At 36.8% G+C, this 25673-nt stretch overlaps 2 protein-coding genes and 1 long non-coding RNA gene across 5 annotated transcripts; 2 read left to right on the top strand and 1 right to left on the bottom strand.

Annotated features, from left to right (window-relative positions):
- The first annotated feature begins 319 nt into the window (after positions 1 to 319).
- On the top strand, positions 320 to 6021 carry LOC121997294. Its single transcript, XR_006116254.1, has 3 exons — positions 320 to 746; positions 829 to 992; positions 5792 to 6021. It is a non-coding gene; the product is annotated as an uncharacterized LOC121997294 (long non-coding RNA).
- A 12235-nt stretch (positions 6022 to 18256) lies between these two features.
- LOC121995127 (basic leucine zipper 43-like) lies at positions 18257 to 18646 on the top strand. Its single transcript, XM_042548951.1, has one exon. It carries the CDS (start codon positions 18257 to 18259, stop codon positions 18644 to 18646), a length of 390 nt encoding a protein of 129 aa, XP_042404885.1.
- Positions 18647 to 19570: 924 nt separating this feature from the next.
- On the bottom strand, positions 19571 to 25443 carry LOC121997293 (DNA-directed RNA polymerases IV and V subunit 4-like). 3 transcript variants are annotated; one of them, XM_042551639.1, is made up of 10 exons: positions 25280 to 25443; positions 24553 to 24630; positions 23878 to 24006; positions 23607 to 23717; positions 22722 to 22833; positions 22529 to 22606; positions 22397 to 22430; positions 22247 to 22315; positions 21956 to 22042; positions 19571 to 19721 (listed from the first exon to the last, which is right to left on the bottom strand). In XM_042551639.1, exons 1-9 carry the CDS (start codon positions 25329 to 25331, stop codon positions 21968 to 21970), a joined length of 738 nt encoding a protein of 245 aa, XP_042407573.1. In that variant the 5' UTR covers positions 25332 to 25443; the 3' UTR covers positions 19571 to 19721; positions 21956 to 21967. The 3 variants fall into 3 exon arrangements, with proteins under 3 accessions (XP_042407573.1, XP_042407572.1, XP_042407574.1); XM_042551638.1 differs by lacking the exon at positions 19571 to 19721 and adding an exon at positions 21431 to 21852 and having other exon boundaries at positions 25280 to 25442; XM_042551640.1 differs by lacking the exon at positions 19571 to 19721 and adding an exon at positions 21431 to 21852 and having other exon boundaries at positions 23908 to 24006; positions 25280 to 25439.
- Between the last annotated feature and the right edge of the window lie 230 nt (positions 25444 to 25673).

Genomic DNA, 25673 nt, shown 5'->3' with positions numbered 1-25673 from the left:
CAGTACGGGTTGGGTGCCCCGGGATGAGCTCTGGGGAGGGCCCTTCCAAATATGACTGATACTGTAATTTATTGTTAGCTTCGGCTATATGACTGCATGTTTTGTAGGAGGTACCTCTAGGATCATGGGACTGTTGACTGGCTCTAATAGTGATTACCGGATATATGACATATTCACCATATTAGCTATATAGGATCACTTGTGCATTGTATATTATATTTTGCTATACGGTAATTGGCTTATGTTTCTTATGATTTCTAGTTACTATCTCTTCTACTTTATCGATATTCTCTTATTCATATTGGTTTGTGCTTGCTAGGCCGTAGACTCACAATGTCTACATTACGGGTGAGGATGACTTCTAGAATATGCCAGAAGGCCCTCGAACGGAGTAGACGAGGAGGTGGGATGGACACATAGCACTGTCCGGTTGTCTAGGAGTGCAGAGCATACTAGTTTCATTGAGGGAACTTTTCTTTCCTTATCATTCGTGAGAGGAGAGTTGGGGGTTATTGTTTTTATTCATTAAATCCTTGTTTGACACGGTCATTTCTTATGAGTAAGATAGTTTTCTTGTATGATACTGTACTACAGTTGTTTCCCTTACAGGTGATGAATGGGTAGTTTTTTAAAAAAAAGGTTGAGGGAATATCTGGGATGTTTTAGTTGGTATCAGAGCGGCCACTTCTAAAGGATAGTGTGCACGCCATCTCATCAGGAACTCGGCTACTTCCGCCTACAAATTTGTAAGATTTACTTTAGTACAAACTTGAATTTGGTAACTTGGCTATGACATGAATATTTATATATATTATGTAATTAATCTAGGATGGGGCAATGGGAGCTACTTGAAACAACACATCATTCTTTTAAGAAGAAGAAAGGCAATGAGGAAGAAATGTCTAGCTCTTATGGTAAAGGACGGTTTGGCAGTAAGCTCTAGCGATGAGGAGATAAACATTAGTGCAAGGGGAGCATCACTCAAAAACAATGTAAAGTCGATTATTCCTTTGTAGAAGAACTTTTTCATTCTATCGCTACTCTAAGGCTCTAACTAATTCATTAAATAAATCTAAGATTAACAACAATGACCTTAGGAAATAAGTAAATAAATGGCTTCAAATACCTTGACCTGATCATAGGAAGCTAAAGGATAAATTGTAATAAAGCTGGTTTAGAATATAAATCAAACTTTAAGGAAAAGACTAATGCATCATTAATTGTTAGAAGTCCACCAAACAACAAATCAAATGTACATTTCTAGGAATGCCATTAAGAAAGTAAAGAGGTGGCTAGAAAATGGATTCCAACAAAAAAAAAGGTATTTAGTTAACCAAATTAGGCCCAATCCATTTTGGATTTCAAAACAATTGTTTTATTATTCTAGATTGGGTTAGAGTGCATTAAGGAATGGGAGAAGAATGGTTAGATTATACCTCGTGAGTATGTTATTGAAGATTTATTTGTAATTGCTTGAGAAGGATAATTAGGACATTTGTTTGATATTCATATTATATTGGTTGATTCACGTTGTTGTCATATTTACATGCCTTGTATTTATATGCCTTAATTATGTTTGATGTGTCATATTTGCATGAGTGATTGGTTTGAGTGCCCAGGTATAAACATAAATGCTAACTTGTTTTATTGTCACACAATTGATATATATATCACTAAGTATGTCACCTAGTATCATTCTAGATGTATCATAATCGCCCATTCATAAGTTAGATGCACATAATTTAGTCATTTACATGCTATCAAATGTTCAAGAATTAGTAATTCATTATAAATTGGTCATATGACATGTAGAATGACACATAAATAACATTTTAAAGCACTCTAATTTTGTTCCAAATACATAGAATATAATGAATTTGCACAAGGACATATTTTCATATGCACAAAACACTGTAGTATACTCGCATGCGATAATTTTTAGTTTTTAGAATCAATTAAGCATTAATGAAATTAAGAACCAACCACTCATGGGAATCCAATCAACTTAGCAGCTGACTATTGGACTTAGCACTTGACTAAACTTATAAAAGTCAATTGAATGCTCTTATTCAATCAATTGGAATTGCCATGCTAGTACCAGATTGAATGTTTCATACTTATTGTGCCTTATTTCATGCTTTTGACTATTGTATGTTTTATATAATCTTATGGTACCATGATTAGACCTATTTGACCATTGGTAGCATGTAAAATATGAAATATGACACATAGATGAACCCTAGATATGTGTCTTAACACTTAAAGTGCTGATCACTATGTATTACATTTTAACCATATGACCACAGTATGAAAAAAAAATCCTAATCTTAGGATTTTCATCATTCTCATATATAGGTTTTCTCATTTTCTGATCAATCATTAATATGCTTATCATTATTATATTCCTTCAAATGCGAAATGTGAACTGGATATAAAAGATATGCATATGTATAAATGGCTTTAATGCTTAAATGTATTGATCACCATGTTTGGTTGTTAATTATTGTGATCATGCTTGTATATCCCTATTTATCACTGGTTTAACATGTTTTGATGTGTGACAAATAATAAACTTCCATAAATCATGCTTATTTGAAAGGTGAAATGTAGTTTAATCCAAGAGTGGTTAGAATGGATTGAGGGGAGCTTACGTTGAGGGGGAGTTTTGAGTTTCTGATTTCCTTGTTAATTTTTATTCATGATTATTGTATCTTTAACTTAAATTGATTTCTAAACATAAGGAAAAAAATTATTGTTAGGGAAACAATCCTTTCGGTTGAGCTTAACCACACTATTTTGATTTAAGTTAGGTGTTTTTGAGATTTATATTGCTTATATAGTAAGTGGGTAGTCATGATGATTCAACTGGATAATACATATGGAGCTCATGATGTTTTTAGACTCAATGAGATTAGTTATTGACTTGGGAATAATGAAGATTGCGTGCTTGGATGCTGGAGGCCTAGATTTCTTGTAGCAAATAGTTGATAAATTCAACGGGATTGAGCTGTGGATATGACGATTGTGGAGATTATGTGATCAAGAACTTGGTTTGGATCAGGTTGCTACATTGCAATTTGAGATGAGCTTGATGGACTTGATAGTTGGAGGGTTAGATTGAGTGTTGAATTTAGTCATGGAATCTTGGACTCCAGAATTTGACTTGTATTGAGTTACCTCACTAGGGCTCGATACAGAGCTTGGTGGACTCGAGTGCTAGAGGTTTGGACTAAGGTGTTACTTGGACCAAGGTATATTGGACCTTTTAATATTTTGGAACGAGTTGACACGCAAACATATCAAGTTGCCTTACCACCAAACTTAGTAGGAGTGTATAATGTGTTTCACATATCCATACTTAGGAAATACATTCCTAACCTAACTCATGTGATTGGACATGAGTCAGTGCAGTGGACATCGAATCTATCTTATAATGAGACATCGAAACAAATCCTTGGTCGTCAAGTTCGAAAGATGGGACATAAGGAGATCAAAATGGTAAAAGTCCTATGGGAAATCGGCTGATGGAGGAAGCTACGTTGGAGACTGAACTGGGTATGTGCAACCGCTATCCCGAATTATTTGATAAGTTAAATTCCGAGGACGAAATTTTTTATAAGGGGGAGAATTGTAAGGACCCACGGGCGAAATTAAGGAATTTATTTATAAAAATTTTCTAAGGTCACACGAGCGCTTATTAAGGGAAATAAGTTATAAAATTCTCTATAAATTTTAGGAATTTTCTGAAACTATAAATTAATTTGTACAAAACATTGCAAGGGGTTAAAGGGGTGAAGGTTGAGGGAAACATAAAATCTCCAAATTAGGGAGTTGATTTCTTTAATTAGACTAAGGTTAGGGTTTAATTAACATAGGTATACAAGCGCGACACCAATTTCTTTCCTCTTCATGGCTTTTTCCCCCGAATCGTCGTTTTTCCCCATTCTTCGCTTCATCATCGCCACTAGCGACGGAGCCTCCACCGATCCCAGAGGTCCGATCAGGCATCGTTCCACGGGCGATCTCTTGGAGAGCTTCGTGATTGAGCACGACGACCTCCAATCAGCTCGACGACGACACAAAGCAGAGGGTGAGGGTTTCCGCCAGAGGAACAAGGAGGAAAAGGCAAGTTCATACCCTTATGAATGTGCAAGATCTGTGAGGTAATGAGGTAGGAACTTAGGAGGTGTGAATCGTTCACCTAGGTAAGGAGATTGGGGAATGGTTTGCGAAAGATTTCTGTCCGTTAGAGATTCGATCAGTAGAGGTTTTGTTGAAGTTTACTTTGCTTGAATCGTATGGCTTCTGGGTTTTGCCACCGCTTCCTATTATCGATGGATTCTGATTTTCGGTGGACTATTCTTTTGTGAATTTTGTGGATTTCACTTGCCTGGGAATGAGTTGGATTTGATTATCTCGGTGATGTTTGTGATTTGAATTTGTTGTATGATTTCTGCCTGTTTAAATGTCTGATTGGAATATGATTGGTGGATTGGGTTGCGTATTGGTTTTCCTGTGGTGCTCATGTCTCAGCTTAATGATCTTGTGAGGTTCTGATTTCGAATTGGGATTTCACAAAGTTGTGCTATAATTTATGATTGATACGAGTTTCAATTAGTTTCTCCTTGCCGATTTGGTTTTGCGATCCAGTCTTTGGTAGCCTTGGTTGGTTGTGACGGTGTTAGACTTGCTTTTGTGCGTCTGGAAGCTTTGGAAAAGATCATCGGGATTTCTATAGATGGTTCTGTTCCTGTGCTGTGACAGTTGCATTTCTGTTGTGGTTGTAATGTTCCCGAAGCTGTTCTGTTGAGTTCTGCAGTGATGGAATAAATTTGGAATGTGCAGGATTTACCTTTGTTGTTGTTTTGTACTCTCGGATAGCTGAGGTTTCGGTTTGGTTTTCCACGCGAATTCATCCTGTTTTCCCTGAAGTTTTGATGTTGATCCACTATTGTAGAGGGTTGTGGTGATGGTGTGAATTTCGGCTTGTTGGTTTGGTCTTGTGATTGTTTACGGATTTTGTGTGGTTTCTTTTATAAAGGATAGTTGACTGATTTAGTTTTGGAGGGTTGAAAAATCCTCACGTTGAAGAGAGGTTCTTGTGTGAAGCAATAGGATTTAAGCTCTTATATGCTCTTGTTATTGAAATATCTTTGAAACTGTTACAGGTTAGAAATTATGAATACTGTTTAATTTTCCATGATTAGTTATTTGTCTATGGGTTAATGTTACTATGAGTTGGTTTTGATACGCATGTTTTATATTGTGTATTGCAATGTTATGTAGGATTCGGATATGGAAAGGTCTATGTGAATGGGTATGTTTACTGTACGAATGAAATAGTTATGCATGATAAATTGTTTACAAAATAAGGTAGATAGTTTATGGTTTCTTATGTAGCTAATAGAATGAGTATGACCATATGAGTTGGGTGCCCCGGGATGAGCTATGGGGAGGGCCCTTCCAAATATGACTGATACTGTAATTTATGACTGATACTGTAATTTATTGTTAGCTTCGGCTATATGGTTGTATATTCTCTAGGAGGTACCTCTAGGACTAGGATCATGGGACTGTTGACTGGCTCTAATAGTGGTTACCGGATATGTGACATATTCACCATATTAGCTATATAGGATCACTTGTGCATTGTATATTATATTTTGCTATACGATATTTGGCTTATGTTTCTTATGGTTTCTAGTTACTATCTCTTCTACTTTATGTATATTCTCTTATTCATATTAGTTTGTGCTTGCTGGGTCGTAGACTCACGATGTCTACATTACAGGTGAGGATGACTTCTAGAATATGCCAGACAGCCCTCGGATGGAGTAGACGAGGAGGCGGGATAGACGCATGGCACTGTTCGGTTGTCTAGGAGTGCAGAGCATACTGGTTTCATTGAGGGAACTTTTCTTTCCTTATCATTCGTGAGAGGAGAATTGGGGGTTATTATTTTTATTCATTAAATCCTTGTTTGACACGATCATTTCCTATGAGTAAGATAGTTTTCTTGTATGATACTGTACTACAATTGTTTCCACAGCGGTGATGAATGGGTAGTTTTAAAAAAAATTTAAAAAAAAAAGTTGAGGGATTAAAAAAAAAGTTGAGGGAATATGTGGGATGTTTCACGATGACTCTTTTACTTATACTTATATTGTCGGTATACTTTGTTTAGTTTTGTACTTGTAATTGCTTACTTGTAAAGAATTTTCAAGCTATTAGTGATTATCCACCGAGAGCGATCAACGATCACGGACCTTGAAGTAGGAATCATCACAGGTTTCGAACCAAGTAAAAGAAATCGTGTTAGCGATTGCTTTTGTGTCTTTCTTTATTTCGCTACGTTATTCTGGATTTTTCGAAATGAACGAATTAGCCACGAGTGCTATTCACCCTCCTCCCTTCCCCTCTAGCACGTCATCGATCTTACAATTGGTATTAGAGCTATGCCGCTCTGAATTGGTGAAGCCACCAATCGAGCAGATCAGGAGTTTTTTAAAGAAAATATACATCATCTTTTGTAAATTATACCAATCGAACATTCATTATTTTTCTTATTGCGTGTGAGATTTCTCTTTTTTAATGGCCCACCATGAAGGTTACAGCACAGCTTGTCCACCTTTTTTCTCCAGTGAAGACTTCGGCTACTAGAAGGGTCGAATGGAGTACTATCTGAAGACAGAAGTAGACATGTGGATCATCATTCAAACTGGCTTCTTCCTACCAGTCGACAGCACCGGAGCACCCGTGTCATGCGAAAACTATGACACACACCTAATGTAAAAGATAGAGGCTAATGCAGAGGCAACTCGAGCCCTATAATGCGGACTAACCAATGATGAGCTGAATCGAGTTGGACCATTTAGTAGTGCAAAGGATCTCTTGCAAAAGTTAATCAAACTTCATGAAGGAACATCTGATGCTAAGGTATGTAAGAAAGATTTGTTGTTAAATAAATTATATAACATCAAAATGCAGAACGGAGAATCAGCAAGTCAACTACACGCCCAGATCCAAGATCTGCTGAACGACATCCACGTGATCGGAAAAAAAAAAAACTAGAGAATCGTGATGTCATCAGGTACGTGCTAAATATTTTTCCAAGGAATACCTTGTGGACATTGATGATAGATGCTTATAAAATATCCAAGGATTTTTCAATTATTAGATTAGATGAATTATTTTTCAATTTTGAGTTACACGAACAGATTAATGCATGCTCGGCCGAGATAAGTATTGCGTTGGTTGCAAGTACAAGCAAGACGAAGGAAACCAGGAAGAAGTACCGGATCGAACCCAAGTCAGGAGATGAATTGGACTCAGACGAAGACAATATCACCACCGAACTAGTCAAACTAGTTTGAAAAGCACTTAAGCAGAAGAATGTGACTCAATCGAACATGAAAGTCAAATCTGGAGTTACCTACTATGGCTGCAACAAGAAGGGACACTACAAACCTGACTATCCAAACAGAAGTGAGGAAAAAGGAAGGCATTGAAGGAAACGTTGTTTGAGTTATCAGAAGAGTCGGACGAAGAAGAACACAAGCAAACAAGCTTCATCGCTTACCGGTACAAGCGTACGTTGCCGAAACCGAGTCCGAGTCCAAAACCGAGAGCGAATCGAAAACTGAGTCTGAGAGAAGCCACATATTCGTATCCATTTTCGAAAGGTCAAACAACATTATAAGTTCCCTAATTTCTGGTACTTAGATAGATGACTTACAAAATTTAGTTGCACATTTATTAAGAAAGTTGGCCAAATCCAACGTCTGGGTCAAGTCACTCTAATAGAAGATAACAACCCTTAAGGAAGCGACTAACTCGAGCTCTTTGACTAAGCAAATTCAGGAAGAGAATTCCAATTTAAAAACTCAGGTCAAAGAACTCAAGGACTTATTGGAATAGTTCACTTTGGGTTTCAAGAACCTTGACCTAATTCTTGGAAAACAAAGGGTCATATACAACCGATCCGAACTTGGATGTAAGGCTAAACATAAATTCAGATCTTATTTGTCTTTTGTAAATCGATCAAATAGAAACATAGTCCAAGTATGAGTCCCCAAGTCTAACTTAATTAATCAAGCTGGACTTGGCTAATATTGGATCCCTAAGAATCAAATCTATTATCTTGATAGATCTTATCGAGACTATGATCTAGGGGGAGCCAATAAAAGAACCATTTTTATCATAAAATAGACTTGTTTGATGTATGTTCTACTACTTTCTATTATTCATGCTTAGATTAGGATAGATAAGGACTTAGGCTTGATTCATACTTGACTAGTTAGACCTAGGATTTTCAAAAAGGAAATTAAATATTTAATTTTTTTAAAAGGCTTTGTCTAGAAGTGGTTGATGATCCAATACCCAAGAAAGTCTAGTATCTCGCCACAGCCTAAAAGTCAATTATTGAGATACATATTTAATTGACTAATTGTTAAACCTTGATCTAACTCAAATGTAGATCAATCTTTAGATTTGAATTTAAATTGAAAATAAAATTAACCATATCATAAAACCATTAAAGTTCTCTGATTGAAAATCTAGAAAAGGGTGAAATGGACCTAGGTTTAAAATAAAAAATAGTTAACACAATTAAGTTAATTAAAAAGTAATTCAATTAATCTAAGTCATTTTAATTAATAATTTTAAGTATAATTAATTTCAAAATCTTAATTAATTTTTAAAAGCTTAATTATTTGATTATTAATTTTTAAATCTTAATTATTTTTAAATGATAATTAATTTTTAGATTTTTAAAATCTTAATTATTTTTAAAGGATAATTAATTTTTAAATCATAATTAATTTTCAAATTATGATCAATTTTCAAAAATATAATTAATTTTAAAATTTTAATTAATTAATTAATTAATTTAAATTCTAAAATTCAAACTTAAATATTATGAAATTCAAAATTCAATTGAAATTCAAATTTAACTTAACTTATTTTTCAAATTCATTATTCTTCAATATCATAAATATTTAACTCCATCTCACACCAACTTATAAGTTGAATATGCTTGATAACGTAGAATGGATGAAATGGAAAATTAGGAAGATAAATAATAACTTTTATGTTTATTTTACATACTTGGACTCTAGGATATCCTAAAAAAGTATTCATTTGTTTTTGACATTAATTAAGGGGAAGTGCAAAGAAGTTTAAGGCATTAATTTTTTTTAATTAAAGCATTATTTTTTAAGATTTCAAAGTTAATTTTGTAAATGTTTAAAAAAGTTTAGTTTTTCTATTTTTGAAAATAAACCATATTTGAAAAAGCAAGTTCAAATATTTTTGAAAAAAAAAAATTTAAGCTAAGCTTTTATCAAATGTTTTTTAAGCTAATTACTTAACTAAGCTTTAATCAAAATCTTTTTTAAGCTAAGTACTTAACTAAGTTTTTATTAAAATCTTTTTAAAGCTAAGTTTTTATCAAAGTTTTTTTAAAAGGCAAGTTGTTATCAAAATTTCTTTTCAGAAAACTAAAATATTTAATAAAGTATTTCTAATTTAGCTAAGTGTTTTTCAAAGCAATTATTTTCAAAACTAAGTTTAGCTAAGTTTTTTTAAAAAAGCTAACTCGCTTTCAACGCTTAAAAATTAGCTAAGTTTTTTTTAAGTGCTACCCTTCAGGGGGAGCTTAAGGTTAAACAGAGTAAAAACTTTTTTGTCAAACAACCTTCTCTCCACTTATATTATTTTTTGATTTATGTTAAAGATGGAGAGAAAAGTTAAAGTTATAAGTTAAACATAATTTTTATGAAAGGGGGAGCATAAGTTAAAGTTAAGAGTTAAACATAATTTTTATGAAAGAGAGAGCATAAGGGATCTTGTTTTTACAAATTATTGTATTTATGCTCATGCTAAAATTCCTTTAATTATTGTTATATTTTACTTAACTTTGAACCAGGTTGTCATAATCAAAAAGGGAGAGATAATTGGTGCAAGGAGCACCAGATGGTCGAACCTAAGTTTTGATTATGGTAAAGGATCCAAAGTTAAGTTGTCTTGTGATCTAACAAGGTTGATTGAGCTTGTAGGAAAGTCCTAAGTTGTCTTAGGTAAAAGTCCTAGTAGATTCTAGGCAGGTGGAAAACTCTAGGGGGGTAACCCTAGATCATAGGGGGTGGTAACCCTAGGTGATGGAAAGTCCTAGTGGATTCTAGGTAGGTGGAAAACCCTAGGGGGAGGTAATCCTAGGTCCTAGGGGGTGGTAACCCTAGGTGATGGAAAGTCCTAACTGCTGTTAGGCAGGTGGAAAATCCTAGAGGGTGATAACCCTAAGTCCTAGAGGACGGTAACCCTAGGCGGAAAGTTTTGGCGGGTCAATCACTTTGGGCAAAACCCTAGAATCGGGGACTCTAGATGAAAACCCTGGTGGTCACGGACCAGGTGGAAGTCTGGACGGGTCATGGAGCGGACACCCATCAGAAAGTCCTGAAGTCTCGGGCGCTGAGCAAAAGTCCAGGCGGTCTAGAGGATCGGTCTGGCAATAGGTAACTTCTCTTGAGAGGAGTAGGTGAGGACGCATTCCCCACTGAGGGAACAATAGGCATTAGTTTGACCTAGGGTTTCTGGAGGAAATCCGAAGTCAAAACCAGACAGTCCAAAGGTTGTCAAGTTATTTATTTACATATTAATTGTTATTTGTCTAACTCTATTTTGTAGGAAACTAACAAGTTTTGCAGGGTCAAACTTAGCCTTGATTGATTGACTGAAAGGCTAGATTGGTCGACTAAACCCCAGTATAGCAGGATCAGATTTCTAGAGATCAAACCGGGTTCGATCGAGGGATCAGTCGACCAAACCGAGAATAAGCGGTGACCGGATCGAGCCAGGTTGATCGCATCAAATAAGGCAGTGACCATCAGCCGATTAATCGACTGAACAAAGGGATCGGTCCACCGAACGAAGGCTCATCCAGAGAGACTGCATCTAGACGAAAGGTCGGGAGGATTCAGCAGGTTCAGTCAACCGAACCTGGGGATCGATCTATCGATCCGAGTCGAGTCAAAACTTAATCCCGAGATCAGAGGATCTGGATCAGGTTTGAAGAGGCTATAAAAAGGGGCCTTGCCCAACACTTGAGAGAGACCGAAAATCAGACTATTTATGCTCCCGTGTGCTGCTCTCAAACGCTTCAACAACGCTCAACTATTATTCCGACAATCAATGACTCTTTTACTTATACTTATATTGTAGGTATACTTTATTTAGTTTTGTACTTGTAATTGCTTACTTGTAAAGAATTTTTGAGCTATTAGTGATTACCCACCGAAAGTGCTTAACAATCGCGGGCCTTGGAGTAGGAGTCATCACATGCTCCAAACCAAGTAAAAGAAATCGTGTTAGTGATTACTTTTGTGTCTTTCTTTATTCTGTTATGTTATCCTGAGTTTTCTGAAACGAACAAATTAGCCATGAGTGCATTCACCCCTCCCTTCTAGCACGTCATCAATCCTACACCACAGATCTATCGATGGGTAATCCACAAAATGCCTCTTCAGTACTTCCGAAAGAGGGAATCGGGTACAAGAATAGGCACAGTGTAATAGTCCACACTTCCCTTTTAAAGCAGTAGAATTAAGAATGTAGCACTAATAAAAAGGTTACCAACAAAAATAGAGAGCTCAGTATGTTGCCATCGATATGCCAAAGATGATTCAGACGTCCCGGAAGTGTAGCTCAAAGGCAGACAGACTTTCTAGAGTAACAGCAGGAAGAAGAAGCAGTCGGGAGCTCAATCGAATGCGTAGTAGCTCGTATATGTGTTCTATATCGAAGCTTTGAGTGAGCAGGCTTATAAAGAGCATGGAAGGTGTCTTCCATGTTCTTTATAAGCCTGCTCACTCAAAGCTTCCATAGTCATTGAAGGCACCTCCAACTTGAAAAACTCAATCCCGAACAGCCCGAGACTTATCCACGACAAAGTCCAAATTTCATCCTGCGGAAGGCGCCTTCCATCAAGCTTAAAGGCACTTTCGGGCACTATTCATTTGAAGGCAATTTTGCTCCTTTGTCCGACAAGATCATGTTAGTCCAATAAACAAAATAATAACCTGCAAGACAAATGTTAGCACAATAATAATGAGTAGTATGAATTAGTTTTTGTCCTTCTAAGATCAGGAACTAGTCAAGGTCTTAGATCAGGGATCCAAAATAGACCTAATCTAGACCAATGTCTACTATCCCTCAACCAGGACGCATCCTCACAAGGTCACTCTTCTCTAGTGACTTACCTTAACTTGCCAGTTGTCCGATCCACGGACCCAACTAGATTTTCTTGCCAGATATCCGGTCAACCCATCGACCTATCTGGATTTCGGACCAGCTATTTGGTCGGCTTATCAACCTAGCTGAACTTCGCACCAGCTATCTGGTCGGCCCGTCAACCTAGTTGAACTTCGCACCAGCTATCCGGTTAGCTCGTTGACCTAGCTGAACTTCTTGTCAGATGTCCGGTCAGCCTGTTAACCTATCTGGACTTCATACCAGATATCTGGTTGGCCCTTTGACCTATCTGGTTAATATCCTACACGCTTGGTAAGATGGTTAGATCACAACAATACCTAATTTAACTTACTTGTCATTTATCAAAACCTGAGTTAGACCGTTAGTGCAAACTGCACCAATACAAAGCTGATAGAGGATGCTAGAATGTTAGGTCTAGGTTGTGTGAGCAAGTACGAGTGCTAAGTGAATGTATTCTGGGGTCAAATCCTAGGTTTAGGATTTGACCAGTTGACTGGGGCAGGGCACAGAATATTTGTGTGTCCGACGGGTGCGAAAACAGTCGAGTGGTATTGTAGCAGTCAAACTGCACTGTAGCAGTCAACTGGGTACTGCAGCAGTCGATTGGTGCACTGTAGCAGTCAACTAGTGCACTGTATCAGTCGACTGATGCACTATAGTAGTCGGCTGGTATCGATCTGTTAGCCTGTAACGATTGAATTCCACTTAGGATCAGTTGACTGGTGGTGGAAAAACAGCTTGATATTTTCCTCCCGAGCTCTATTTAATAGAACTCAGGGTGCTTGGGCAAGGTTGACGAAATAGACTTGACTAAAGTCTATTAGAAGTCTCCTAACTACTCCAAGCTTCTCTTGTGATCTAAGGGTGTTTGGATCAAAATTGTGGTGAGGTTTCTCCACCGAGAAGGAGATTTGAGCTAGCCAAAGTTTTCCTGGGAGTCATCCACCGACGGATCAAGATCGTCCACCTTACGGACAACCATGGAGTAGGAGCTTTATCTCTGAACCACGTAAACGAGTGTGTCTTTGTGGTTTGTTTGTCTTCATTCTTCTTATTTTAGTGTAGCTTTCTATTTGTTAGTTTGTTTTGTATTCCGCTGTGCACTAACATTATAGGAAGCAAACGATTTGAGTAAGACGCTATTCACCTCTCCCTGTGGATGTCAAGGTCCCAACAGGAAAAACTTGTGATGTGGGGTAAGGATGTGGATACAGAATGGGTGCGAGTATTTTGGTCATTTCATGATGATGCCCCTTTTTTTAGGGCTCGACTTCAACGAAGCAGAGAAGACCCTTTTTTCTTTTATTAGGCGTACGCCGCCTACAAGAAGCCTACCGCTAGATCTGCTCTCTAGCCGCTAGTAACCGTCGGATCCGCTCCATCGCTGCCCCTATCACTGCCCCCTCTCTCTCTCTCTCTCTTCCTTCTCACACACGTCGCCGCCAAGGAAGTTGATGTTAACGCCTCCGGCCCTCTGGCACTCTGACGGCCACCCTCTAACCTCCTCCATCATTGTCGCCTCCTCACAGGAGCACCAGCAGCCCAAGTGTCGCCTCCATCTCCCTTTGCACACTGATAGCTCAAGTGTCACCTCCGGCACCACCTCCATCTCCCTTAGCACCGCCTCTCCCTCTTCTCCCTCCCAGGAGGCACTGTTGCCACAGGGGCATGCACCACCTCTCCCTTTTTCAGACGCCAATGCCGCCCCTTCTCTTCTACTCGCAAGGCTCTATCGCCTTTGGTTTGACGTTGTCCACAGCCCCTTCACCATCTTCGCTCCTTCACGTTTCACGTCGTCCACACTAATTCGGTAGTCATCGCTGCTTGTCCAGCCCCCAAATCGTCGATGTTGTGCACCCCTTGCGGTGCTCCACATCGATCTAGCCTATGGCAACTGTCATAGCCCCTAACAGTCGAATCTGACTTGTCGGCGCCCTTGCCTTCAGATACGACATTGATCCAGCGCCGATCTGCACTGTCATATGTTTCTGATGTCGATCTAACCTTTGATTCACACTGCTATTGTGCCACATATCCAGCATCTCCATTTGGCCCCACTGATCGGACACCCTTTTGGGCCTGCAAACCCCGATCTGACTAGTCTTCAGCCTTTGCGCCGCTGTTATATTTCATCTTGTGTGTCGCTGTTATGTTTCATCTTATGTGTCACTGTTATGTTCCGACTTGTGAGGCATTGTTATGTTTCGGCTTGTGCGTCGTTGTTATGTTTCAGCCTATGGGTCCCTGTTATGTTCCGATAGGTCGATCTCTCTGGCCCTCTAGCCTCGTCACCGGCCTTCTATCTCTGTGTCGCCTCCGACCCTGCACCACCTCCAGCTTGCTCTTGTGGGCCTTGTATGTTGCCCTTTGAGGCTATGGTGCGGCAGTAGGACATCCAGGTTGTCACCCAGGTACTCGTGATTCGAGTCCCAGCTATGGCGAATTTGTAGGAATTTTTCCTCCAAATGGGGCATGCAACTAAAGAATGTTGGGCTCTTGGGCTGTCCGCTGCGAACGCTTCCCGATTTACCCTAGTGGCCGGTGGGAAACCTCTGTGGAGCCGGGCCAGTCACCCCAGGCTCGACATTACCCAGCCTAGTTAATCATTTTTTTTGTGGGCCTAATATGTTTTTACATTCAGTTTTTATATATTTCATTGTAAGTATTACTTATCTGCTTCATATACTCTATTGGATGCTGATTTGAGCGTCGGAGTGGGCGGGCCGGGGCACCCCTGACTTCCATTCTAATCCCTCCTTCGCTCCATTACTCCTTACAAGCGATTCATCCCTCCCTGTGGGCTTGATGATTTCCTTCTACAGCTCCGTAGACATATCCGATGGTCCTACCTTTCCTCTGGTCACGACGACTTCATCAGCATTTCAGACAGTTCACTGGTGGCTCGTCCTTCGAGGGGTCTTAGTGCAAGATCAATATGTTATACATTTTTTTTTACAAGTAACCTTGTAACCTTTATTCTGAAATGTTAATGTCACACATTACAAGTTTTACCAATCAACTTGGAAAATTCCCAGGCTCCCAATAAAATGTAGCGGGGAAGAATAAGAAAACTTAACTAAGGAGTGAGTCACGGCATTGGTTGTCCTCCTAACATGAAGTAGAGAAGTAATAGCTAACTGAGCTATTAGAAACTTTATCTCTATGGCGCATAAACCAACGTAAGTTAGATGATCTGTTGAAGTCCTTTGTCTTGAACAAACTGAAGGCCTCTCGAATGATTATTAATTTCCCTTATAGTCGAATCTAATTTTGGTATTGTCCTTCCAAAGGCTACAATCATTTATCCCAAGTGGTTTCGAATAACTCCCTCAATTCCACACCAACTATCTCTTTAAAATTGGCATCTACGGCTAATTGAAAGTGATACATTTTAAGTGTAATTTATGTTGGCATTATTAATATGATTATTTTTATTTTATAAAAATTTAAAATTTTATTTATTGAACTGTAAGTAATGATTGTAAAAGTAGTTTTCTATATATATAGATGTGTGCTGACTTAGATAAGTTAGATACAGACGGGGTCAGTTCAAATTAACATTAAGATAACTTTGACTCCATAGAAGTGCGTAATATATTTTATTGATCATTTTAAACGAACGTCAGATTAAACTTTAGTAATCTATGAATATTTAGTGTTAAACAATTATCATTCTTATTATATGAGAACTATGAATAAATCTCGGCTTATTCAAATGCTTAATTACAAATCTAAAAATACACATCTTAATCAATCATCGAATACAACATTAGCTCGCCCCTAAGGCATGGTGTGGTAATAAGTGGAAGAGTCATTTTACCAAACAATCAATATTCAAAACTCATACAATACATGTATATAGCGATTGAAAAATCAGTGACACTGGAGTGTTATGTTAGGAGACACCTGATTTTTTTGAATTTATTTGGTGGTTGAAATATTAGACTGAATCATCCGATTAGGATTAATCCTTGTAAACTAGATAATTAGTGTAAAAAATACAACATTATATAGCTCCATCTCAACTAATTTCTTATCAATATAATCCACCATCTAAAATTTAACAACATCACTAATAACCATTAATTAGTTGTGAGCACATTGAATTAGTGTTTTTTTTTTAAAAAAAAATATTTATTGTCTTTGAAAGTTATTGAGCATGTTGCACCAACCTTCTGCCCATTTGCACTATTTTAAGAACCTTGATAGCATACAAAAGTCATTTCCACTTAAGCAAGCTAAAAGATAAACAAAGAAGATAATATAAAAAGAAGATTCCATTCCATTCCATTGCATTTCTTTTTTTAAAAAAAAACAAAAAAACAAAACTAATAAGTCATGCGATGTGATGGATTAAAGCGGGGTTTGCCCAAATTTAGTTTTATTTGTTGTATCCTTCATTTTGTTTTTTGTTTCAATTAAAAACTCTTTTTTTTTGAAATTTCAAATTATTATAGTAATAATTAATCTATAAAACAGCACTATTAAAAGGGATTTAATGCCTTTAATTCTTATAGTCAAAATAAAAATTTAGTAGATAAAAAATATAATATAATCATGATTAATTAGAAGATCGATTCTCTAAAATAATATAATTGTATCAAAAGAATTTAGCAAATAATCTAGAGGATTTTTTGAGGGTGCCTAATAAGTATTCAACCTATCGAAACCAATTGTGCCACTAGATAATTATTGGCATGATAGTCATTGCTTTTGGCTTTACGAAAAGTGATTACCTCAATCGTCTGACTAATCACAAATTACGCATGGTTGTAGAAAGAATTAATAAATTAATCATCACAAATTCCTTGTCGCATTCCTTCTATTTTAGAATAATACCATGGTCTAGAACAATAAAGTGCTATTGAATTCTTAATGCGATAGGCACGAAAAGTAAATGCAACTAGTACTTCAAGCACTAACTTTATCCTCACCGCCTCACGACGGTTAAGTCGGCAGTCTATAAGTCGAGCTTCAAATTTATGATAAGTAAAGTAAGAGGAAAAATAGTCTACTTTCAAGGTGAGGTCTGTACATTTGATACGGTGGAGTTTTGTGGTTCTGCGTGTGCCATCGAATAAAAAGTCTGCTGTGTTATCAGTCAAAATTCAAAAGGAACTTAAATCCAATGCACTTCTTCTATGGATGCAAAGATAACCAGGGGTAAATTAATTATCATGGCCCTTGTCTAGGTATAAATCCCGACATCTTGGCTCAGTCTTAGATTCTGACATCATCTCTTAGGCTCGGGCTCAATCATTGACACTCTTTCTTGACACTGAATCTTGACATCCTTTTAGTTTTGATCTAATATCCTTACTTTGTAAGACTACGAATATTTCAATACACAATGCATTCTAAAAATCTTCCTTACTTTGTCTATTACACTAACGAAGGTAACGACAATGGGACTCCCATTTCTCTTCAACTATATAGTCTTCATACATTTGTTCACATCCTCAATGCATGTGAATTAATATAAACTAACCAACATACCTTAAACTTCCAATGTGAGATTAAAATTTCATTCACAATAAAACTTTTATTCTCTTTCTCCTCTTCTCTATTCACACATATTCAACACATCTCAAGTCTTTTCATCTTCATTGACGATCTTCGAAATATGAGCACGTCAACAAATTCGTTGACTAATAATTTAATCATCCACGATATTTAATCGAAACAACAGCTAAATTATCTTATTATGCATGTCATGTATTTCATCTGTTTTTTCCGTCACATGTCCTCTAAAATAAAGTCTTATTTATGAACAAATTTAGCCAGCTATATATTAACTCCATCAACATTCTTAACGTAAATTATTATTACATGATTTCAAGGTCAGTTTAATATATATATATATATATATATATATAAAATAGATCTTTTCCCGCCGTATTGATGGAAACTTAGTGTCATTTTTATATATTGACTTCATCCTTGCTCCAACACCACGCCCTCAAACTTGCTCCTCTGTTTCTTTTCGACCATGCAGTTCACTCCCTCAAATCCTCCTCCTCTCCAGAACTACTCTCAGCTACTCCACAATCTCATCAGTTCTTGCTCCCCCGACGCCGTCGGAGCCACGGAAATATTCAACGACCGCCAGCAACAGAGCACTGCAGAGCGGAGGAAACAGAGGAGAATGGTGTCAAACAGGGAGTCCGCGCGCCGTGCACGTCTGCGGCAGCAGCAGCAGCTCTCCGAGCTTCAGGCGCAGGTGGCACATCTCCGGTCGGCAAACCACCATCTTCTAAGAGAACTGAACCAGGTCGTGAGAGCGAGGGAGGAGGTCCGGCACGAGAATGCACGGATGGAGGAAGAAGAAACAGAGCTCCGAAGCAAATTCGCTCGTCTGGAAGCACAGTTGACTAGTTGAGTTCTATAATCTTTAATATTGATTAAAAATCTTTGCAAATGTGAATTTTAGATTGCATTATTAGTGTATATATATATATATATATATATATATATATAGTGGTGGAAATCATTTCAGAGATCGTCTTTAAAAAATAAAAAAATATTCTTTTAATTTTTGATTAAATTATTTTCACCCACAACGAGCAAGTGAGTTTCTCTTGAATCCATTCTCGTCATCCTTTCGAATAAAATCAAGACTCCGTTCAACACTAGTATTGCTTGTTCCTCATATGAAACACACTCCTAATCATTTATCGCAAGCCGCCTTAGCAATTCACCCTCGACCAGTCGACCCTACAGTCCTCGGCTTTCGGGTCTCATCCATGAGCTCCCATCCACCTCCCTCCATCCTTCAACATCTTTAACACACTAGTTCAATATCTTATTTCTTTACTTTATCTTTTTTTCTCCTTTTTTTCTATCAATACCATACGCAACACTAGAATAGTACTACTTTTCTAGTCAAAGATCGATGCTACAACACAATTAGACTAGAGATTTTAAACTTTGATACCCAAGGATATCAAAATTCAATAATATACCAAAATGATATATTTCAACCATTTCACCTAACACAGCTTGAGATTACAAACCACAAACAAGTCTACTGATATTACAAAATTTTCATTCACAAGGAGCATACATACTATACCAGCTCAATTCAAAGAATCCTACGTAGAAAGCAATTCATATTACCCACTCAACCCGCATTCATGGAAGCTTTTAGATTTGGATGCAGTGAAATAGGGATAAGAACAATGATGATGAATTACTAGTAACAATCTTAAATGAAGTAAACGGAATCAAAAGCACAGGTAAACAATCAGAAAACTATAGAAAAACAGAGTGCAAATATGATTCATCAAGTATTAATTTGACGAGAACAAAAGTTTCAGTCAAGTTTCATTCGCATAATGAACATACGAGTATGATCTATCACCAAGCTCAGAAACCACGAGCAATGAGTCAGTTAGAGGCCCATGGACTTGGAATTCACTACGATCAGCATTGATTAGCATTTTTGCAACTTCAACCTGAAAGGATAAGCCAAATGAACTGATTGATATTCTTTTAAAAGAAACAAAGACAACTGAGATTTTACCGTGACCAACAGAACTTCAGATAGGGAGTGCATGACTGCTATGGTTGAGATACTCACGGATTAAACTCTCATGACATACCAAGCGAAACGGGTGAAATATTTTATTCTACCCACCGACTGACACGCCCAACAAAAGCTCCTCGGCTGTCATGGGAGCATTGCACATCGTGGGGACGTAGCAATCCACCATCAACGTGCAACGTGGGGGAGGGGGAGGGAGTGCATACTGCTATGGTTGAGATACTCGCGGATTAAAATTTCATGCCGTACCGAGCGAAACGGGTGAAATATTTCATTCTACCCACTGACTGACACGCCCAACAGAAGCTCCTCGGCTGTCATGGAAGCATTGCACATCGTGGGGATGTAGTGATCCACCATCTGCAACGTGGGGGAGGGACTCGCCGATCACTGCTGCATGACGTGGGGGATCCGCCTGCACCGCAGGAGGGGCTGCACTGATCGTAGCTGGGTGTCGCATGACGTGGGGGAGATGGGAAAGGAAGGGGGAGAGTGTCCGCAGCGGCTAGGTGTGAGTTGATCGTGAAAGTTGGATGTAGAGGAAATCAAGAGACAGGAAGGAAGTGGAGTGGGAGGTGTTTTAAATTAATAAGTTTATAAACTTAACTTAATAATTGCAATCAATCCCTAGCTATATATAGCTAGATAATTTAAATAGACTTAATTAAATCATAATAAAATTATCTCATTAATTATATATTTTATTTATTTTAATTTTAAAAATATATTATAAATTATTTATTTATTTATTTACTTACCATATGAAAGTATCATAATCTCATTTTTTTTAATATTTTTTATTTTTTAAATGAATGAGAGCCTTGACATAATGGTAAAATGGATGTCATGTGATCTTGAGATCACGAGTTTGAGTCACAGAAATAGTCTCTTGCAAAATACAAGATAAGACTATGAACAATAGATCCAATTAGGACGGTAAACAAGTCGAACCGAGCCGAGCTTAAAATGAACCAAGCTTTTGAAATGAGTGTTCAAGCTTGGCATGGTTTATTTTTTATATGCTTGAGCTTGTTTGAAGCTTGACTTGAGCTTGGTTCGTTTAGATGTTATCAAACTCTCAATTCAAGCTTGGCTTAAACTTGGTTCAAGCTTAGTTTGTTTAGATGTTATCAAGCTCTCAATTCAAACTTGTTTGATTGTTTGAAACCTTTAGTTGTTTGATTGGTTATTGAATTTGATAATTTAAATTTATTTATTTATTTATTTTATTATTTATTTAGCATATTGAAAAGAATTTTATTAATGAATATGGTTCGTGAACATTATTCACGAACGTTGACGAGCTGAACACATATGTATTCAATCTTGTTTGTTTAACTTAACGAGCTATTCAAATTTATTTGTTTAATTAATCTTATGTATATTGAACGAATATAAACAAACTCTTACCAAGCCGAACATCAAACTTGTTCACAAGATTCATTTGCAGCTCTAGATCCAATGTGATTTGATCCTTCTTCGGGGCCTCGCACTAGCAGGAGGCTTATGCACCGAATTGTCTTTTGTTATTTTTTAAAATATTTTATTTTTAGTTAATATATTTATATTTTAAAAAATATCAAAACCATATCACCATAACACAATACGGTACCGAAATTGTATAATTCCTATCATATACTGAAACTCCAATATGACTCAAAATTTGTCAAATAGACAGTGCTGCCTGTAGCCTAGCTCGACTCAGCAATAAAGTAGCCATAGCTCAGTCAAGCCCATTCAGTAGTGTCACTGCTAGTACAAAAAAGTAATATATATAAAATGGTAAGTTTGCTCCAACAGGAAGAGGTAGCAACAAGCGAACTCGTCATGTTCTAGACTTAGAGATCCAACTTCTTGTGCCTAGTTAGGCACAACCTACCGATACTTAAACCACTGCAGTTTTTCATATGGGCCATGAAAATCCGGTACAGATCAAACGAGGTGGCTTCTTAAATTTATAGAGTGGTGATCTTAATCACTCTCAAGTGAAGAACCACTATTTTGATACTGGTAATAGGAAATCTGATCCTGGTCACTGTGAACTGCAGATGAATTTAAAGCAAATGGGCATAAGAATTTATTGAATTGATTATAGTAGCATGAGAACAAAAACGAATCCGGCAGTGGAATATGCTCAAAAGTTACCTGCAACAATAATTATTTTGGTGTTCGGAACTTTGCCAGACTAGCTATGGCATCTTTGAGTGCCACTTCATTCTTTTCTATATTTCCCTAAGTACACAAGTCAAGTAAATGACTTAGAATCATATCAGAGAAATGTCAAAGGAATAAACTATATACAATCCACCGAAGAGAAGCAAGAAATTTCTGCTTTATTAACCAAAATTTCAGTTTAAACTGTGTAGGAGCAGGACAGATCTCATAAGAGTACCAAGTGAAAACAACACCTATAAAGAGAGGAATTACAACACTCACCTTCAAGGATGGTATTAAAGCATAAACTTCATCTACATTCTCTGGACAAACATTCCCCATCAAGCATATCTGAGCGAGGGGGGTCAAAAGCAAGCATATAGAGAGGGATCAAAATGCATAAATCAAGAATAGTTAAGCTAAAGTACAAACCTCGCCATCAGTGACTGCATTTAGTTTCAAAGTTCTAGAAACTTGAGTTAATGGTCCAATTGAAAAAGGCTTTCCAAAGAATGGCATAATGCAAAAGTTAAACAAAAATAGCTTGTTAAAACTGAAGGATACTCCAAAACCTGTCGCACAGCCTTGGCATTGTTATAATGATCATTGACTTTGGAATATTGAAATGCCTTGCTAAATGACCTAAGAAGAAAATTATATCATTAAGAAAAACAATTATCAACTATGAAAATATGAATAATCTGCAAACAAAGCACAGAGAAAAGAGCAAAGTCCCAATGTAATTGCGAGCTAGTACTCAGGCATTTTTATCTTGGGATCTTGTGATAGAACAGTCATGTGTTCATGGATATCTTGTAAAACTTCTGCAGCTTCACAATCCATTAATAATCTAGCACCTTTTGGAAGTTCTGAAAGAAGTTCAACAACAAAAAAAATGAGTCCCCAACAGATTAGCACAAGGTTCTTAACTAAGTTCGTTAGATAGCACAAAATTCCTACATATGGTGATAATAATACAAGTGGTTTTAAGCAAAACAAATTATAAGAAATTACAGATTTTTTAAATCTATTTTAACCATTTGGCCCTCTGTGATTGCATCACCAAAAAGATATGCAGCACAGATGAGGATATACAGGGAAAATTAGATAGCAGTGCTATTGTTTATCGAAAGCTCTATCAGTAATTGGAGAGTTTATTTCATGGGTAGGGTTCAGCACTTTCAGTCTTGATGCAGGATGTAGTAGTTGCTGCAACTGCTAAATTCGGAGCAGTCAAAAATACAAGTCAGAATGAGAAAAACTAAGATACTCAAAAATGATATAAAGAATAAGATTGCGCATTAATTCAACCAATGGTCGACATAATGAATGATGTACATATCTAAACTAGTTGTAAGTGCCGCACTACACAGAGATACTGTTTGCGAATTTCAAAATAGTCAGGTCTAACCTGCAGTGCAGTGAGTGATACCAAAAATTATACAAACATGAATTCTTTGATCAGAAAAAGAAATGGAGATTTTCATGGAGCCAAATATGAAACCTACAACTATTTATTTTATGGACTAAAAGAAAAATGACTCCAATCTGTAGGAAAAAGAATATGAAAAGAAAATACTAAGCAAAATGTTAAAGAAAAATAAAAGCTGAAAAAAGAATTAAATATTGGTCCATCAATGACCTAGTTCGAGTTTCAATTGTGTTTCTGCTATCAAAGGCTCGAGTGGTGTTGCTTGTGGTAAGCTTCCTTTTCCCCCAGCCTTTCCAACATTGGAACTTTTACCAAGATCTCCTATACAATAAAACAAGGTGAAATTCCATTAATGGTACCTTTCTCAAAAAGTATGTTTTAATAGTAAAGGTTGGAGGGAAGATGAATAGCACCTGCTAGAGCTATGTTAATAAGTGATATATTAAACTAAAAGAATTTGAAGAAGAAAGGAAGGATGAACCTGCAGTTGAATTATTGAATAGATTGTTACCACTTGTTTTTAAGCTTGAAAAAGAGACCCTTTTCTTGCCAGATTTAGCCTCAGCTGATGATTTTCCTTTAGAACTTGGAAGAGGTGTTTCAATAAAACCTAACAAAAAATGAACATAAATTATGGTATTGATTACAATTAACCAGGACGGTGACATTTGGCAGGAATCATGACCTTAACTTTGAATAATTGGCATGTGTTCTTATGCATCATTCAAGTTCAAAACCAAATTGTGCTACATTATGAACAAATCATCAATTAACAATAAACACCTACCAAAACCAAGAATGAAGAATCAGAAAACTAGATGTCAAGTATGCTATGTCACTAACTAAACATGTAAAAATATCCAATGCAGAAAAGGAAATAATTCGATTGTTATTTTCTTCAAGTAGTTTGTATTTTGAATTGGTAACAAAATACCGGGGGTAATTGTTTGTTAAGTTTTTTTTTATATTGGGCCCATATAAACATCATTGTCTTATATAATATTCACTATTGAATAAAAGCATTCCTGCTTTTTTCTAGGTGAGATTTTTCTTCAGTGAAAAGTTAGGGTTTCCGCTGCATGCTATGTTCTATCCTAGTGAGAACAGTTCTTTATATCAACTAACGCCTAAATTAGAAAAGGAAAAAAATTACTACCTTCACCATCAGAATCTGATAATTCAATTTCAACATGCGACTCCTTGAGGGCAGCAGCACTCTTACCTTTGAGTGATCCTGCACCAAAAATACTGCTATTAAAATTCTGCAAGAATAAAAAAAGCTGTTTTAAACCTATGCGCATTCAAAACCAATGCATAACCTTAAAAATAAAGGATCATACTATAACTAGAAGTATAGAATAGTCACTGAAACATATCAAAATTTTACACAATGCAGCGCACCATGGAAGGTATGCTACTATTATATTATATGAAGAACTCTTCTTAACTTTGGCTAAAATTTGAGTCGGCACCAAAGAGGGTTGTCGATGCGCATCTATAGACCACACTTCTGATAAGGGAAATTTCGCCTCCCAAAGAAATGCAACCGCATAAGAAACCTTCTCTCACACAGATAACTTCAAAAACGATGGAAAATACTTTTTCTCAGGCTGCAAACGATAGATTTCTTTCTCGAATGAGACTCCAACAACCCCAGGCCACGATTTTACAAGAGAAAAAATGTAATTGCGTTTTCCCCCTAGTCGCTTAGGTACTCAATGAAACTATCAAATCTTCGAACATGCACTAAACGAATTCGTTTTCTGAAGTCTAAAATTAAACCTTTATGCAGAACACGTGATTAGCTTGTAGACTCAAGTAAAAAAAATGATTTTTTTTTACACAAAGACGCGAACAACACAAAATGGAAGAGAAAACCTAACCTAGATCATTTCCCCCAGGAAAGGCAGATCCCTTTCCACCTTTGTCCGCCATTCACCAGAGTGTAGCTGAGGAGGGAGAGGATAAAAGAGGACTCCCCCGACTAAACCCTATTGGTAACGAAGGGGTGGCAAAATCGCCGACCGTGACCGGAATTGGGCCGCCACGGCCCAAAATAACCTGCCGTGTTTAAGTAGGACAGCAAATAAATTATTATGTATAATCTTAATTATATGTTTATTTAATAATTATATAATCAAAATAATAGAAAATAAAATATAATTAATTATTGTTTAGTTCAACTTAGATAATGTAATAAAATTGTATGAAAATTTTAATAAATAACCTAATTTAATATTTTATTATTATTATTATTATTATTATTATTATTATTAT

Source organism: Zingiber officinale, chromosome 6A (genome assembly GCF_018446385.1).
Source record: "Zingiber officinale cultivar Zhangliang chromosome 6A, Zo_v1.1, whole genome shotgun sequence".
Classification (NCBI taxonomy): domain Eukaryota; kingdom Viridiplantae; phylum Streptophyta; class Magnoliopsida; order Zingiberales; family Zingiberaceae; genus Zingiber; species Zingiber officinale.
This window is presented reverse-complemented; position numbering and strand designations above follow the sequence as displayed.